Source organism: Zosterops lateralis (genome assembly GCF_965231275.1).
Source record: "Zosterops lateralis genome assembly, chromosome: 20".
Taxonomy (NCBI): Eukaryota; Metazoa; Chordata; class Aves; order Passeriformes; family Zosteropidae; genus Zosterops; species Zosterops lateralis.
Window position 1 is genome coordinate 7815640 of NC_139780.1, and position 17261 is coordinate 7832900.

The 17261-nt window shown below is 52.1% G+C and overlaps 1 protein-coding gene across 9 annotated transcripts in view; it reads right to left on the reverse strand.

The window, feature by feature from the left end:
• Positions 1–910: 910 nt before the first annotated feature.
• DAB2IP (DAB2 interacting protein) overlaps positions 911–17261 on the reverse strand; it is a 158272-nt gene continuing 141921 nt past the window's right edge. For all 9 annotated transcript variants that reach the window (XM_083875888.1, XM_083875887.1, XM_083875890.1 and 6 more), the window contains 7 exons: positions 15651–15852; positions 15310–15488; positions 12937–13810; positions 10658–10810; positions 7601–7803; positions 6942–7029; positions 911–6144 (listed from right to left, as the gene is read on the reverse strand). In XM_083875888.1, the coding sequence (XP_083732014.1) occupies positions 5977–6144; positions 6942–7029; positions 7601–7803; positions 10658–10810; positions 12937–13810; positions 15310–15488; positions 15651–15852 (1867 nt within the window). In that variant the 3' untranslated portion in view covers positions 911–5976. The remainder of the gene's footprint in view (positions 6145–6941; positions 7030–7600; positions 7804–10657; positions 10811–12936; positions 13811–15309; positions 15489–15650; positions 15853–17261) is intronic.

Sequence of the window (17261 nt, forward strand, 5' to 3'; positions counted from 1 at the left end):
CCCAGCCTCCCAGCCCGGTATTCCCGTGGCTGTTCTGGCTGCTGATCTGCAATTCCGAGTCTCACTTCTGCCGGCCCTGCCCGTCTGCCGGGGCCCGCTGGGAGCGGCGGCAGCCGGGCTGCGGAGCCGCAGATGCTGAGAGCTGTCAAGTGCACAGAGACGTCCTGGGTGTTTTCGGCTGAGAATTCAGCTCTGCTCTAATGAAGCCCAACAGCCGCTAAGGAGGTTTTATTCAAGTCAAGGTGGTTTTGACTAATCCCTCCTTGCAGCCTTTTCTGAGGTGCTCCTTGTTTCCAGGGCTGCACTTTTTTTTCTCTCAACCTTCAAAATCAATAATGCTGAGGGGGATGGCAGAGCCCAGGATTTTGGCCTGGGTAGGTTTTGCCTTCCCTCCCTGGGCAGGTGCCGGTTCCTGACAGGAACAGGAGGGTTGTCCCGGCTGGGCGGAGCCCAGTGCCCAGCCCGGCTCCGGCGCTGCTGAGCACAGGAATAGCCACAGGTACTCTCCACATCCCGTCTCATTTCCATGCAGCCAGCCTGTCTTCCACCTCTCCCGGAGGAGCTAATTATGATGATGTTAATGAGGCAGAGGTGCTGATGCTGCCCAGGGTTTTAATGACTTTTCTCTAAGTTTTCTGCTACTTTTACTGGAGGCAGAAGGGTGGGTTGTAAGAATTGGCAGGGGCAGGAGCAGGTCTGTCTGTCAGATCCCCCGAAAATGTGAAGGGAAAGTGGTGGAGACAGGTCAGGGCTAAAATACTACTGGGAGCAAATTTCAATTATTTCTTTGGGGAGGCAGATAAGACAGGTTTGTGTGTGCATGTGGCATGTGCCAGGATACTCTAAAAGCTGGAAATGACTGAGCAGAGGTGCTGGAGCACTTATGTAAAATATCTAAATAAATCTTTAATATTTCTAATTGCAAATGTACATAAATTGCACAGCCACATCATTTCTTTGAACACCAACAACTTTCTCTGTACATTATTACATAGTTTAAAAGGAGCTGAAGGAGATTCAGCAAACACTTCCACTTTGCTTTTTTGTTTTTTAAACATACTTACAAAAAAAGATTTGTTTTTCTTTATAAGAGGATATAAAACATAGCGACTGCTTATCAGGAACAAGTATCAGCCTAAGCAGATATACAGAGAGAGGTATATCTTAAGACACAGTGATGTATGATAAAGGAATATGTGAACATGGAGGCTGCACTCTGGGGTACTGGTAGCTGATGCAGAGCCACATGGCATTTACAGCAATGTCACAGCTCAGGTGATCTGTGAAAGTCAATGCTTGAATGTGACACCCTTTTCCAAAGCGTGGTTGTTTCTGGATGTTGTGCAACGCCCTCAGGATTTGATTTGGTTTGGAAAGCCCATGAGCTGCATGTTCTCGTGCTGCTGTTGTCCTCCCGCTCCCCCACATGTGATTTCCCCCAAGGGGGAAGGAAAAGGCAGCAGTTATCTGTGTGGGGTCAGAGCAGGGCGGTGCCACTGTCTGAGCAGGGAGTGTCCCTTCCTGTGGCCACTGAAGGGAGCTCCTGGTAGCCGTGAGGCCGGGGCTCTGCCCCACACCAGGTCCCAGTCCTGGCCACCTGGAGGCCTGGATTGCTTTGAACACAAACCTTTGGGAGGAGGTGACCCCAGCAGTCACTGCAGGTGGGAAAGGAGGGAGCGTCCACCCAGGGACAGTGTCACAGGTGTTCCCTTTGGACTTTTGCTTTGTGCTCTCCAGGCAAAGCTGTGGGAAGGACAGGACAGGGACCGTGGTGGAGCTGCTGGACCCACTGGGCACAGGCTGCTGTCAGAAAGGCCTCGCCCTGGGGCTGCTCCCCCTGCCCTGGGATCACTGGGGGAAATGAGCCCCTTTCAGATCAGACCCTGGGGCCACAGCCTGTGGCTCTCCTGGCTGAACACCTCAATGCATCTGCCATCTGTGACTGAAAATCCTCTCCTTGTCCATCACAGAACAGACCTCAGGACATTTTCTATTGCATCTGGGTATGGACATTAGAAACAGGAAAAAGCCTATGAGCTATCTATTTGGGAATCATTGATTCCTTGCTGATTGCTTTCCTAGGAGAGCCTGTGATACCTCACTGAGGTCCAGCAAGTCCCTTTGCCCTTTAGGAATATTCATAGTAGCAGAACCTGTGTCCTGCAACCTTGCAGCAACCTCTGTGACTGGCTCCCAGACCAGAGGGTTCCACGTGTTCTCACAGTGCAATCAGTGCTTTACAGCTGCAAAAGCAGAAAACAAAACAAACCAGACTCAAATGACAATGCAAAGTTACACCAGACTCTTTGGATGGCGGCAGGATTTGCTTAAACTGGTGCAAAAGGGGCTGGTGACTACACTGTAGTACTAGATGGCATGAGGAAGGACAGGGGTCCCTCCCATCTTTTGGCACTGAAGCCATAATCCCTGTCCAAAATGATGATACTTACAGTCTGCAGAGACCTTGGGATAGTGGTCAGTCAGTTTCATTCCCCTTCACACAAAACCGCTCGTTTTTTCAGGAGCGTTCACTACAGTTTAACAAAACCCCAAATCAAAACTCTTAAAACAGAATCTTTGAGGTGGGCCCACCACAAATCTGGATCCACGGGTTTGCTCCCTTCCCTCAGATCCCCAAGGGAGGAGGCTGGGATCAGAATGTGGGTCTGGATCCAGATTTGGCAGCCCGAGCCCACCTCTCCAACACAGCAGTGAGCTACAGCCAAATCCCGACCGAATAAGCAGCACCAGAAGTAAGTTACTATATACAACTGTTAGTGAGATAGATACGGTACAGTAAACACTGAGAACATTTACAAAAAAATATTAAGACTTGTATTAAGATAAAAACTGGAGTGTTTTTGCTTTGTTTACACTTTGACGAGTTTGCACTAGAACAGCCTCTTACTGTGGAAAGCGCAAGAAGCAGAAAGGAAATGGAGCCGATGACAGAACCTTGGGGACAGTGGTGGTTTGCTCTGGTGCTGCAGCACCTCTCGGGATCCAGGTATTGCTATGCCAGGTACCAGCTCCGAGGCCACGGCAGGGAGTGTGCAGGGCTCCCGCACTCACACACCCACACACAGAGAAATGTACAGCTTATAAATAACAGAAACACAAACAGAAGGAACAGAACTGAGCCTGGACCTCAACACCTGCCCCCAAACCTGTTTGGGGGAGGGTCACAGTTAGGTCCAGTTGTTGACAGAGTCAGGGAAAGGAAACGGGGAAAACCAGGGGGGAATCTCTAATGTAATGAGACTTCGTCCTGATTTAAATTTCTTTTTGTACTGGCTCGGGAAACTAAGCAACAACTCCAGAAGGTGTTGGCACTGGAACTTTTAAGATTTTAATAACTGGCTGTGGAAGGATTTAAGCATTCCTGCTGTTTCAGCAGAACAATGTGTTCAGTAATTTGCAAGTTTGAGGGTAACCAGGAGTTTGTGACAGATCGGGGTTGGGGGGGGAGCAGTGCCTTGGCTTGTGGTCGAGGAGAAGATTAAGATGTACTGTGCTTAGCTTCAGCACTAAACAATTGGTTTGTGGGTGTTTCTTTTTCCAGCTCTTACGGAGAGCACTGACTGCATCCCAAAATTACTTCCATGTATGAATGGAAACGTCGCTGGTGGGGCGCCTGCCCCATGCCCTGTTAGCGTTTCCATTCCTGTCACTTCTGTCTTGAAAAACTCCAGGCTTTCGTAACACAAATACTTAGAATTCAAAACAATCAGCTCTAAACAGGCATCTTAGGGCAAAAGCATTTTAAATAGTCTTTTTTGCAGGGTTCTTATTGTGTATTTGACTCTGAGACAGTGGCAGGTGTAAATCTACGTACCCAACGGGTTCACAGTACCCTGTATATTCCTAACCTGTCTGGGTCCTTCTCCAGTTGTAACCTTGTCAGATTTGTGAGGTTCTTCAAAGCCATCTGTGCTAGTCTCCAAAATTCAAAGGTGACTGTACTTGCCATAAGTACTGAGTTATGACATTGCTCTGAGGAGCTCCGTTTGGGGTCTGCTGTGTGCTGCACCCCTCGGCAGGTGTTGGCGGGGTGTGGAGACCTCAGTGCAACACGTTCGCTCCTCCTGGGCTTGGCCCAGGGCTTCCAGGAACCAGAAAAACGTGTAGGAAAAAGAGCATCTTTAATTTTGCAAACGATTGCATGAGGAAGAATGCTGTTAAGGAACCTTACGGCTGTGGGGCAGCACGGCAATGCAGAGCTTACTGGCAAAGTGTCCTGCTCAAGCAGCCTGGGAAGTGTGAGGCTGGAGACGGTACCTAAGCAGAGCAGAGCTCAGGGAACGTCCTAGTCCCTTGGGCTGTACATTTACACATGGCAGGAGGAGCTAGGACAGGCGTTGAGCAGTGTGTTAACCTTTAGAGGGAGCATAGGCAGATGTCCTGTACACTGTACACTGTCATCCGTATCTCAGAGAAACCTCTGGCTCTCGGTACGAGGGACCTGCTCTGAGAGTGGGACTTGTGAAGGACTAACTGCAAGACCCACAAACCCACAAACAAACACACCGTGGTGGCAGGTCAGCGGCACAACCCCCGTGAAGGGGCGCCCCCTCCGCTGAGCACAAGGTGTCTGTGCCGAAGCTGCGCGTTTCGGCGCTGGGAAAGTCTAATCCTGGCTTATGCCTGCACAGTGCTCCTGACAAGGGGCCTTTCGGTGGTGGCTGCTGTTCTTGGTGGTTACTCCCTTATGACCATGTTTTACATTCTTCAAGCCGGTTAATTTCCATGCAGTGCTCATTCCCAATTTAAAGAGGACAGTATTCCAGAAAATGGGATCTTTTTTTTTCTAATGCATACTGTGAAAGAAAAGAAATACAATTACCGATCTTCATGGTTCTTCAGGGCTTTTTCTTGTTTCTTTGTCTGTTTTTCTCCCCAGAAATAGTAAAACTCTCAGCACAGAGCATTCCATCCCCACAATGAACCCTTGATCAAGCAGGAAGCTGCCACTCCACGTTAGCCCCTCGCTCCCCCTCTACCACAACAGGCACCAGCAAATCCAGCCCCTGTCCCTCAATCACAGCTCAGGGACCAAGCTCAGGCAACATTCACTTTATTCTGTGGCGGGAAGTGTGCGTGGGACAGTGCCTGGGGCTATTGCTTACAAAACTCTTCACCTTTATTTGTGAGAGAGCAGAAGCTGGAGAGAGGAATCGAGTTGCCATTCACCAGGTGCTAGCTCCTCCCTCCACTCCTGTGCCAGAGCCTTGGCCTTGCTCTGTGCCACCAGGCTGCCCAGGGACCCCCAGCAGCACCAGCCCTGCTCCCCTGCCACCGGGGTCCCCCACACAGCACCCCTTTGGCCACCACACCGCCCTGACCTTCCATCTGCACTGTGCTCCCTGTATGGGCGGAGTTAATTAAACACTAATTAGCTGCATAAGTGCCCTGTGGGTGCTGTAAAAGCCAGTGGCCTCACAAAAGCCACCAGGAAGGATGCTGGGGGCTTGGCTGGGGTTCACTTTGGGAGGGCTGTGCTCCAGGGGGAGTCACAGGAGAAGCGGGCCAGGCTTTGCTGCCGTCCCTCGGATGCTACATCCAGCAGCACGCTTTAACTGGACTTACTGGGCCCCTGCCTGCTGCAGGCCCTGCCCAGCTCCCTTTATTTCGCTTACTGCAATGACAAGGACGTTACTCCTTGCTGGGAGGGGGTGAGGCATATCCTTTGGGCAGTTTAGAAGGAAAAAGGTTACTTTTGTTTAAACATTAAACACTGATTCAAATCCAACAGTGACAGCGATTCTCAAATATATGTTATTTCCTTATGCCACTCATCTCACACTCGACATTCCCGTCCCTCAAAGTGCTGGCAGGACATCTCCCAGCAGGGTCAGTCGGCGCCGTCCGCAGTAAGGAGCTGTGCTCGGGGAGCAGCCGTTCTCTGAAGCCGCGGCTCACGCCTGCTGCGCACGGTCCCTCCGGCCAGGCCTCTCCTGCGGCAGCGCCCTCCGCGCGTTAACAATTACTGCTGTTTCTGAATTCTCCATTCTCTGTAATCTGCAATTTAGTTGGGTTTGTGGGGGAGATCCCATTACGTGTCTGCATGCTGTACCTCTCTTTCAGCTGAGTAAGGGCACTCATTAGCCGTGCGTTGGCAGCATCCAGGGAAGCAATGCGTTTCTCCTGCAAGTGAACGGGCAGAGGGCACAGTCAGTGGGAAGGCATGAGCTCTGTCCCTCTGGGATAGCAGCTCACAACAGTGACCCTGAAGCCTTTTGGACCAGGACCTTTCTCTTTGGCATTCTTAGGTGGGGGTTTTTAAGGGCTACACAGCACTTTTTGAAATCCGCAGGGCTACAAATATCCCCTGCCTGTGCAATGTGAGCTACGTTTATTTTAGGATCCTGATGAAAATGGAGGTAACACAGTTGCTCTAATTATTCAGTTATACACTGTACTGTTTATACTAACTCAGCTGCTACAAAGATGGTAGGATTCCATTTCTAAACCCAAACTCTCCCAAGATAGTTATTCCTGTCAGTGTTTAATTAGTGTAAATTAATAGTTTAAATGACTTGTAGCCTCCCAGGCTGTCTTTGATGGCAGCTCTCACCAATTACAGCATTGTAAGGATGGGAGCAAGAGCTTCCATGTTGCAGCCTGATTCTACCACTCCTGTTCTTTGTGACACTGAACAAGTGTCATCCTCCTGTGATTGCCACGAGCAGAGGAACAGAACCAGCTCAGAGGCACAGCAGTTGCTCGTGTTTAACTCTGAAAGTCCGTGTATGAACACGTCCAACACATGTACAGCCTGAGGTGACCAAAAGAGAACAGCCGAGAGCGTGCAGGGGCACAGTCAGAACCTCACATGTACCCCGTGCAGGGGACAGGAGAAGGTCCCAGAGCTGCTGCAAGGCACCTTTGTGTTGGCAAACCCACCCTGAAAACTGCAGAAGCCTTTGGCACGGGGCACTCACCTGTGCATCAATAATCTTCTGCTTGGAATCAACAGCAGCCTGCATTTCAGCATGGTCCTTCTTTAACTCCTCCTCAACGGACATCAGTCTGGGAGCCACACACACAAGAAAAAATTACATTGGCTGGGCTCTGCTAAGCCCAGGTATTATCCTCACACTGCCTCCTCCTACCCACCGACTAAGCTTTTTCCTTGGCTCTTACTCTCCCCTGGAGCTCTCCCTAGCAGAGTGCCCCAAAGCTGAGGTGACACAGCACAGTGAAGGCTGACCCACAGGTGAGGGCTGACTGAAAGCACTAAGTGGGCTTGGCTCAGGTAAAGGTGAAACCAGCTGCACTGAAACAGTCCTGGACAAAGGTAAACACCACTTCCCACTGGGTGGAAGAAAGGGATTTAGAGTTTCAAGTAGGGATGGTGATGACATCCACAGCTATATGAACAGAACAAGCCTGCCAGAGCCTCCAAGCTGAAGTTTTGCCCTTGTGCATCAGGAAAACATTGGGGTTTTCCTTGCCTCAGGTAACACTGAGGGGAAAACCCATATATGAAACCTGCCTGCACCTCCAAAGAATCCTGATTCTCCTGAGGAAGGGATGAGCTGTAACGCCAGCCAGGCTGCCCTGCCTTACTGCCATCTCCAGCACTCCCATCTCCCTGTACCTGCTGATGATGCCCTTCATCTGGATCTCCTTATCCTCCTGCTGCCTCCGGAGTCGCTCCTCACTCTCCTCCAGCCTGGCCTGGTACTCCAGCACCAGCTTCTGCGTGGTCTCCTCCTGGCATTTGAAGCGAGTCTCGTATTCCTCCAGTTTCTTGTTGGAGATGCGGAGCTTGTCCTGCAGCACCACCAGGTCCTGCTGGTACTGAGCGCGCAGGGACAGACACAGGAGGAGAAAACACATGTGGCACGTTACCTCGTCGGGTTTGCCCTTGCCAGGGTTTCCCCAAACCCGCTCACGCCCCTGTCCTTGTATCAGACTATAGCTGCAAACCCGTATCAGACAACCCCGCTCGCCGACACCTCCTCTTCCGTCCTCGGGGCGGCGCCGGGGGCGATGCCGGGTCCGCGGGGCGGGCAGGTCGCTGGCAGGTGCAGAGAGTGGGCTGTTAGCAGAGTCTGGCATTTCACAGGGGAAATGCAGGTTAGAGCGGGCCAATGGCAAAGGCGGCGGACAGCTGCTCACACTGACAGCGCGGGGCTCGCACAGGCAGGAGAGGCTGCAGCCGTGGGATTTGGGGTTCACGCAGGAGCTCCTCAGTCTGCACAGTAAAGAAGAGGGGCTTTGGGCAGGCTGGGAGCCATGCACGAGCTGCAGTGACAAACGCAGGACACTGCTGTCTCATCACCCTTCATCGTGCTGGCTGAGCAGGGCACAGAGCACTCCTGCCTTTTGGGGCCCAGCATTTAACTCAGATCTCAAACTAGGGTTCAGTCCAAGAAGAGCTGCTGCATGAAGCCGAGACCCCACAGTTGTACTGTTAATTTGAGTGAAGCTATAAATCAGCAGCAGAATCACATAAAGCAGTTTAAAAAATTAAGAGCTTTTGCTCGGTAAAACTGTGTTCAGCTATTGTGGCAGCACAGCATTCAGTAAACTTGTTTTGCTAAAGGAAAATCCAGTGAGTTTGTGCACAAGAAAACTGCTTTAATTTAAAAAAAATGTATTTGGACATAGTCTTTTAAAAAAGCATCTCTACTGGAATAACTTAAGAATAATTAACATGCAGCTGATAATGTGGCAAGCTGCTTTTAAAGAGTCAGATATGGGAAAAAGGCTTCCATCTGAGTCATGAAGGCTGTTAAATCTACAGGTGGATTAATGAGCTGAGAGAAGTGCACTCTGTTGTGCCTTGACTTGGCCTTTCCCCTTTGGCCATCATACCTGGGTAGGCACTGCAATGATGGGTCACGTTCCTGGTCTGAGAGTCCTCCCGGACCGTGTGACCCCAGCCCAGCTCTAGGGAGAGGGGAGGGCAGCCAGGCTGCTGCTGGGACTGGCCAGCACTCCACTCACAGCAAAAGCAACTGCAGCTCCCAAGGACTGAAAACTTTGGAAGGTGATGGTCTTCATGAACTGCCAAATACTGGAGCGAGGTGGTTTTCCTTTAGCAAAGCTCTTACTGCAGCACAGGAACAACACGGTTTGCACATGGAACCTGAAGCAATGAGGGAACAAAGCGCCCGTACAGCTGCACAGAAGCACTGAAGTCAGACAGCAGGGAGTTGCTTGAACAGGAAAGATTAAATACCTACCCTAGCCTTAAAATAGGAGCAGCGTAAGTGAGCTCAGAGGAGAGCAGGAGAGGCCTCAGAGCCCGAAGGAGTCGCTCCTGTCTCTAGAACACTTGTCTCATTCTCAGTTACCATTCAGGTCTTACAGTAATGGGGAGAGAGGTTATGCTAATGGTGATCTTGAATGTCAGTGACTGATGGGACAGCAGAGTAAGGAAAGATGCTGCATGGCAATGAGACAGCCTGGGCCAGGGCTCTTGCTGGGCTTGGGGCAGGCACTGGGATGTTGCAGTGCCATTGGAGTTTGTGACCCCATCACTGCCTGCCCTGCACGCAGTCAGGATGGGCTGAACCCACAAAACTGCCCTGATCTTCCTGGGGCAGCTGGGAGCTGCTGCCTTGTACCTCCCGGCTCCTACAATACCCTCAGCATTTTCCTTGCATTTAAGAAGTGACAGTCCCCAAATGACACAGCACAGCAGAATGAGACCAGGAAGACTATTGGAACAAAGCCAGAAACAGGTCTGTGCTGGGAAACAGGACCGGGGCCTAGGGAAGGGCAGTGCCTGCAGTGCCAGAGTGACAGAAGAGGAGCACATTGAGGAAACATCCCAAATGCTGTTGGTGCTCAAGTGCCACAATCCTGGCAGAGCCAGGCTTCTGGGAAAGAATCTTGCAGAAGCAGCAATCAGCAAAGATGGGATTTTCCCAGCTTCTCACTGCTGAATCCTCATTTTTTTATCCTTACTTTTCACCCTAGCCAGGCCTACTTTGTCACTTCCCAGCTTCTCTCACCCCAGACTCACTGAGGAAGGAGGGGAAGGGAGCAGCACCCCTCTGCTTCAGAGGCACAGGCCTCTGTGGGTCCAGGGGCTGAGACTGAATACTCTACACACAGGCTTCCTGGCAGACCCCTGACTAGCCAGGCCCTGATCTGACAGTGCCATAAACTCGTGGAAATGCCACAAAGTCACCCCAGGCACCAGTGCTGTCTCTTGAGACCAAAATTTGGAGTTAATTTTTATGTCTGTTAACAGCTTTTTGACATAGAAGCTGCTTCCTGCTCCATATCCCTGTTGTGAGGCACGGGGCTGCCTGTGCCTTACTCCATCTCTCTTACAGTAGTGCTTAATCCATTTTTTAAGCTTTCTTCCTAGCAGCTGGCTGAGTTGGAATGGGGAGAGTAAGAGGCACTGGCTGACTGCAGTGTTTGTTTCAGGGCAACATCAACACTTAATTCCTGGCTCCTGTCTTTCTTACTTGCTTTCATCAGAAAGTGATTCCAGTCGCTGCGTGTGTGAAACCTCCCAAACATTCCCCACAAGTTCCCTGTGATGCAGAGTAGGACAGGGAGCAACCTGGCCCCCTCTCTCCTGGGCAGGGACCTGCACACAGCCCCCCTTCTCCCCAGGGTGCTCAGGGAATGACATTCAAGGAAATCCTCTCTCTATTCAGAAACTTGTTTCAATCCAATCAGGTTTTACCTTTTCTGCTTGGCTGAGCTCGTCCTTATTCCTGAGCTTATCCCTGTGCTTGGAATCTGGGTCAATGCTTTCATCTTCTAAAAACTGCATGTTCATATTCAAAAGCCAAGCAGCAGTGCGGTCCAGGGCATTGGGGTTCACAGGAGAAGGGGCCTACAATGAAACAATGATACAACCATGACAAAAGAAAAACCTGTAACACAAATGGTCATGAAGCTGGAGGGAGAGACTTTCCTTCCAAGCAGATCCTCTCCCATGCTGCTCACACAGCAACGAGCCAGGCTGAGCTACCAGAGCAGCTGGGGCTGGAGCAGGAACAGCTCCTGTTCTGCAGCTGGACATTACTTTGGGTCAATCAGTGGGAGTCTGCTCCAAGTCATGGCCCCAGTGTCTGAGCAGATCCTGTCACCTCACATGGCATGACCTGTGAAGGCACTGAGCTGCAGGTGAGCCAAGTGGCTGGATGTGTTTTATTCACTCCATGAGCAGAGTTCTCTCAAGTCTTCATCTTTTTATGAGCCATCTTTGCTTCCGTGGATTCGATAAAACAAGATCTGAAAACTGAAATGCTCCTTATGACCATGCAGGTGCCTTCTTGGAGAAGAAAAGTTTCTTTTCAGCTGAGGCTACACTAAGGATGCTGAAGAGGTCTAAATGCTCAGTATCAGTTATGAACTGTGATGGTCCATAGTCAATGAGCTACAGTCACATCTGCTGCCTTTCAGTCCTGGCCTGGGCAGGGACTACCAGTGGCACTGCATAAATATTTTCCAACCACATCACAAGAAGTCACTCTTCAGCCATTTCACCTCCATCCTGCCTTGTTATAAGCTGCAGTAAACAGTCAGATGAACACACGGGATCCGGATGACTTGGTCATTCAAGTTAAGGACTTGGAAATTCAAGTTAACAAATCAGAAATGTCAGATACTTTCTCTGTCATTCCAGCCTCTGGACAGAGAAACCCAGTTACTGTCAGGCAGCAGAACAGGAGGTTCTGTGTCAGAAGGAGCGGGGACTGGTTTTATTTCCTCACTGCAGTCAGGGGCTTTCCCATGCAATCTGCCAGTCTGGTCTTTTACCTCCAGAATTATGAATCTGAAGCATCAGACTTGGCTCATGAACATTGCTTGCTACAAATCCTTATGCTTCTAACATAGAGTGAAGGTGGGAGAGGCATTCTGAGACTTCAGGTCTGAAGAGAAGCTTCGAGAGAACCACAGGGGTGGGTGGAGGAATCTTCTGTGAAGAGAACCTGGCCAGGGCTTTCTGATGGGCACCTGGAGAATCCTTGTTTTTCTGGAAGAAACCCTGCTACAACCAGCCCTCTATTCCTTGCACAGCTCTGTGCCCTCTGTCCCTAATGAGCATTGATTGTGTTACACAAGGGCTGCTGCTGGGCACTGCTAATGCCAGCGCTCACGGATCAATACCGGAATCATGGAGCAGCCCCGGATGGGAGCATGAACAACAGCACTGGCCAGGCCCCACAGCTGCCCTGTGCAGGAGAGGCAGACACAGCAACGCTGAGTGCTGGAGAAGGGCCTGAGCTAACTCAGGGTCTGGGTGCAGTGGGCTCTTGCTGCTTGTCCAGTCTCCGTGTTTGCTTTTCTTTCACAACTCCTCCTTTAGGCACAGAGCTCTTACTGTGATAATGCTCTGTAGGGCTGGTTTTGAAATGTAGAATGAATAAATGAGCACTGTAAAAGGGCCCGAGGCCTGTGACCTACTGCCTTCCATTTTTACCTCCACGGACAGTGGAAACGTCACTCTCAGTTCCTTCCTCCCCCTCCTACGGGAGGGTCTCACAGAGCAAACAGGAATGTCCAGGAGCACCATGGCCCCGCTGGGATGGGAGCAGCAGCAGGGAGGCTCTGAGTTACAGGAGATCAGGGTCTGTTCCAAGTCTGGAACCTGGCACCGGGTTGATGGCATGGGATGAGAGCCTGGGCATGGAGAGGCAAAGCAGTGACAAGATGGTAGCGCAGGACAGCGGCGTGGCTGCCATTGCCCCGGAGCCTCTGCCACCTACCGCTGTCACATTCCAGTATCCACGGAGGGACACCGGGAGTGGACACTGCTCTGTGTCCCTGTCCCTGGAGGGGCCTCTGTCCCAGGCCAGAGGTGCCAGAGCCGAGGTACATCCCCACACCTGATGCCACTATGGGGTTGGCAGTGATGCGGCAGCTCAGGGCCACATCCCCTCCCATGGCAGCAATCTCCACGGGCTAAGCCCACCTGGCCCCTTCAGTGCCAGGGCCCGGACAGCTCGAACTCACCTGTTTGTGCATCGTGCGCTGCTTCATCTCGGGGCTGTCACCCTTGGAGGAGGAGGACTGCTGCCGGAGCCGCGCCCCGCTGCCGGGCCAGTCGGGAGAGGAGGACATCATGCTGCCGCTGGAGGGTCGCTGATACTGCACCGTGTTGAGCAAGGAGGGCGGCGTGCGGCCGCGGGTGACGGGCGGCGGCGGCGGGGGCGGCTGGTCGATGCGGCGCTGCGGCCCCGCGCTGTTCTGCCGCGGCATCGTGGGCTGCCCGCCCTTCTCGGTGAGCGACAGCTGCCGCCGGGCCAGCTCCCCCGGCCGGCGCGAGAAGTCCTCGCCGGCGGCGGGGCCGGCGAAGCCGTGCTTGTTGCCCGTCAGCTCCTCGCTGTTGCTGTGGGAGCTGAGCGAGCTGTGGCACTCGGAGCCGGAGTCGCCCAGGCCGCGGGGGGACAGCGGCAGCCCGGCCGCCATCTGGTACACGGGGTTCTGGAAGGACAGCGGCGCCAGCAGCTGCGGCCGGCCCGGAGCGCTCTCGCCGCTGGGCGTGGTGGGGGTCTGCCCCACCCGGCGCACGGTGGCCATGCCCGTCACGCTGTTCTGCTGAGTCCGTGTGCTCCAGACGCCCTGCAACTGCCCCAGGGACGACTGACTGTCATTGAGGGAGTCGGCCGTGCCGGCCGCGTTGGCCCCACTGTCCAAGAGCCGATTGTCCTGCAAGTCCACCATGGACAAACTCTTGCTGCCATTAGACATCTGCACGTCGGGCTCATTGGCCTCTGAGTAACTGGAGCTTCGGGCAGGCGAGGGCTGGGCCCCAGCAGACCTTGTGACAAAAAACAAGTCCTTGTTTTCAGGGGTTGGAGATGGTAACCGTGTGAAATCTATCAGACTGCGGGGAAGTCAGTGCATAAGGAAGAGGAGAGGAAAACAAAACAAAAAAGAAGAGTTGTGAATGCTGCACCAGAGCAGGAAAACGAAATCACTCAGAAATCAGGGTGGCGCAGCTGTGTGGGACAGGGATGGGGACAGGGACAGGACCCAGCCCCGACTGGCCCAGCTGGGGACAGTGTGAGGAGTGGGGACAGTGCTGTGGAGCCCCGGGCTGGCCTGGGGATGGGCAGGTGAGTGAGGGCAGAGTGTGCACACAGGGCACTGCACTGTCACCAGGCTCAGGGACACACTCCTGGGAGTTGCCCTGCTCTGGGTCAGTGCATGTCACCCTTCCTGCTCCCAAAGGCTGTATCCATGCCAGTCCCGTGTCCCCTGCTCTGTACCTGGGCAGCAGCTGCTGCAGGCACACTGGCCAGGATTTGGACAGTACAGGACACTGTGGGGGGCAGGTCCACCCCAGGCCTCCCAGGTCAGAGAGTGCTCACACAGCAGAGCTAAAGCCTGGCAGCTGAAGGTTATCCCCCACTCCTGCTGCAATGCACATTCATGCAATATTGATTTCTTGGGGATAGGAAGAGAGAGCTTTGCAGCTTAATGTGAATATTCTGCTGATCAAAGATGGTGCATTGTAAGCAAGTATTGGGGGGGAAGCATATTGTCAGAGATCCTCCATAGCATTGGATTTAAATAATTGCACCTCATGCTGGGAGGCACTAGAGATGAAAGCTCTGATTAGAGCAAGTCCAGTGCCATTGTTGCCTTTCATTCCTAATTAAATTGTTAAATATTATGCAGCTTCCACTTACAAACTATTTTACTAGCACAATCTTTCCATTTGTGTGGGTTCCATTTAATTTTCCACCAACAGAAACATCAGAGGACTGCAAAAGCCTCATCCTCCCCATGAATGAAGCTCCTTACTTAATCAGGCCCAAAAGTATGTAGGTGACTGTGTCTGTGAATCACTACTCAGCAGTGAAAACTCCCAGTTTTATAAAAACTGGACAGAGTAGGCTGAAATTCCTTGTGAGGAATTTCACAAGGAAATTACAGCTCGGAGAGTTCCAGAACTATCCAGGTTTGGATCTCAGGGAATTCAGCACATACCCTACTTTGTACAAAGATGGGCAAAGCCAATCCTATACATCTCTCCCTTAACAACAGCACCCATCACCTCGAGGTCAGCACTAAAAGACTCTCAAGTCCTCAGAGAATGAACACTTTGCTTCTGCAGCCACGTCTCAACAGCTGAGACCAGAACCACCAGGTTCCTCATTTCCCAGGCCACATCCGCAGTTGTGGTTCTCAAGGGGCCCAGGATGGAGCCATGGACTGGCACTACCACCCACTGCTCTCTCCAGAGTCAGAGCTGAACCACACCCAGCACCAGTTCTGCTCAGTGGATCAGACAGCTCCACGCTGCACCCTGCCCTGCCTGTCCCTGCGTGAATATTCCCTATGTCCCTGCTGTGTGGCCAGGCCCCGTTGGTCTCTTACCCAGATAAGTCATTCTCAATGACCATTTTCTGCAGCCCTGCAGAGATGCTGTTGCCAGCACTGGGCGTGGAGGCGGCGTGGTCGGCCGTGACCGACACCTGCACACAGGCCGGGTTACTGAGAGCGGCGTTGACGTCCCGCAGGATCCGGGGCAGAGGTCCCAGCCTGGTGGCAGTGCCCTGGGCAGAAAAAGAGCAGAATTACCACCACCCCCTTGTGCTTTTTTGCTAGAGAACTGTGGGCTTTGCCAGTTGCTGGACAGTCTCTTTAGGGAATGACATAAACAACATTTTCTCCATCATTTCCCGCCCCCAAAGCTATCCCTGCCACTCCCTGGATACCTGCTCCAGTTGGGAAATGACTTCCCAGAGTAGTGAGTGCAACGTGGACAGTTCCCGGCCCAGGTCAATGTAGCCCTCAAATCCAGCTGTGTTTGAGATGGTTTCAGGATTGGAAATCTCCAGGAGAAATCTCTGCATGTTAGTCCATTCGTGTTCCAGGAACTGATTCATAAAGGACATGTATTCTTCTTTGCTGCCAAACCTATCATTGAGAGAGCAACACGGATTTCACTAAATCCAGGGGAAAAAAATTGCAGTCCACGGAAAGGGCAGGTACAGCAAACACAGCTAAGAACCCTCCTCTGGCATCTCAACCCTTTCAAGCCTTTGGGATCCCTGGGCTGTGAGCAGGTACCTGGGACACCTCACTAACCATGGAACCAAAATTAACCCCAGCCTGACTAAGCCCTCATCAGTGTAAGATCTGCACAGCAGAAACAAAGGTGAAAGCAGAAGAAACGAAAGAGTTCTTGGTAACCCAGTGTCTCACTGCTGGGTCAGGGCACAGCCTCCAGAAACAGGACCTGTCACTGGAAACCAAGATGCTGTCACAGCAATCACCCTCAGCTGACTGGAGCCCAGTGATGGATGGGGGCAGGAATCCTGCACTCTCCAGCAATGCCTGCACAACTGCTCTGGGATCAGCCTGGAGAGCTACCCCTGCAGCTAGGCCAGCCCCATCGCCCTCTCAGGCTTCCTGCCACCTCCTTCTGCCCTCCAGGCTCTCTGCCCTCAGTCTTTTGTCTGATTTAGAGCACAACAGGGAGGCCCTTGTGGCTGGACTGTCCTGGCAGCAGTTGGTGCTGTGCCAGTGCCAGCGGTTCCATGGGACGGGCTCGGCCCAGTGTCATGCACAGGACAGCTTGGCTTGATCACTTCAGCTTGACTAATGTCAGCTTAGTTAAAGAGCATTTCCTGCAAAGTGCTGGAAATATGAAAACCCTTTAGTTAGGGATTGGTCAGGAATACAGAGAATTTCTGTCATCTAGTGTAACACACTTGTTCATCTCCTGCCGGTGTCCGCAGGCGCGTCTGTGCCTTCCTGACTGTGAGTGTGAGCACTAAGCCAGTTTCCAGATCTAAGGAGCTTTAGACAGAAACTGTCCATTCATGTTTCAGAAAGCTCATCATTTTGTTATCAGAGCTCAGGATAAGTAGCTCAGAGCTACAGCCAGTGAAAAGATTTTCAGAAATCTCTCTCTTTGTTTCCATCAAACCAATGGGCTTAGTTAGAAATTGATGGTGTCCCTGTTCTCAGGCCTTCCCAGTTCAGTCAGCTGCATTTTAATAGCAGAGAAGGTCCCAGAGCTCAAAGGAGGGATGGAACAGTTCCTGAGCCGAGCACATCACTGCTGCTGATTGGGTTCTGGTCCTACACCCACAGGACATCACAGGACAAAGTCCCCACCGCCACCCTGCTGCTCGTCCATGTGGTCAAAACAGCCTGTTTTCCTGCTCATAAAACTTGTCCTGTTTTGGAAACTTAAATGATCTCCCTGACCTGACAGTGAGGGAACGAGTCCCAGAGAGATGTGGGGAAAAAGCCAACAGGAAGCAAACAGGTCCTTTCCAGCGAGGAAAGGAGTGGCCAGCGTGGGACTCTGTGCCGGC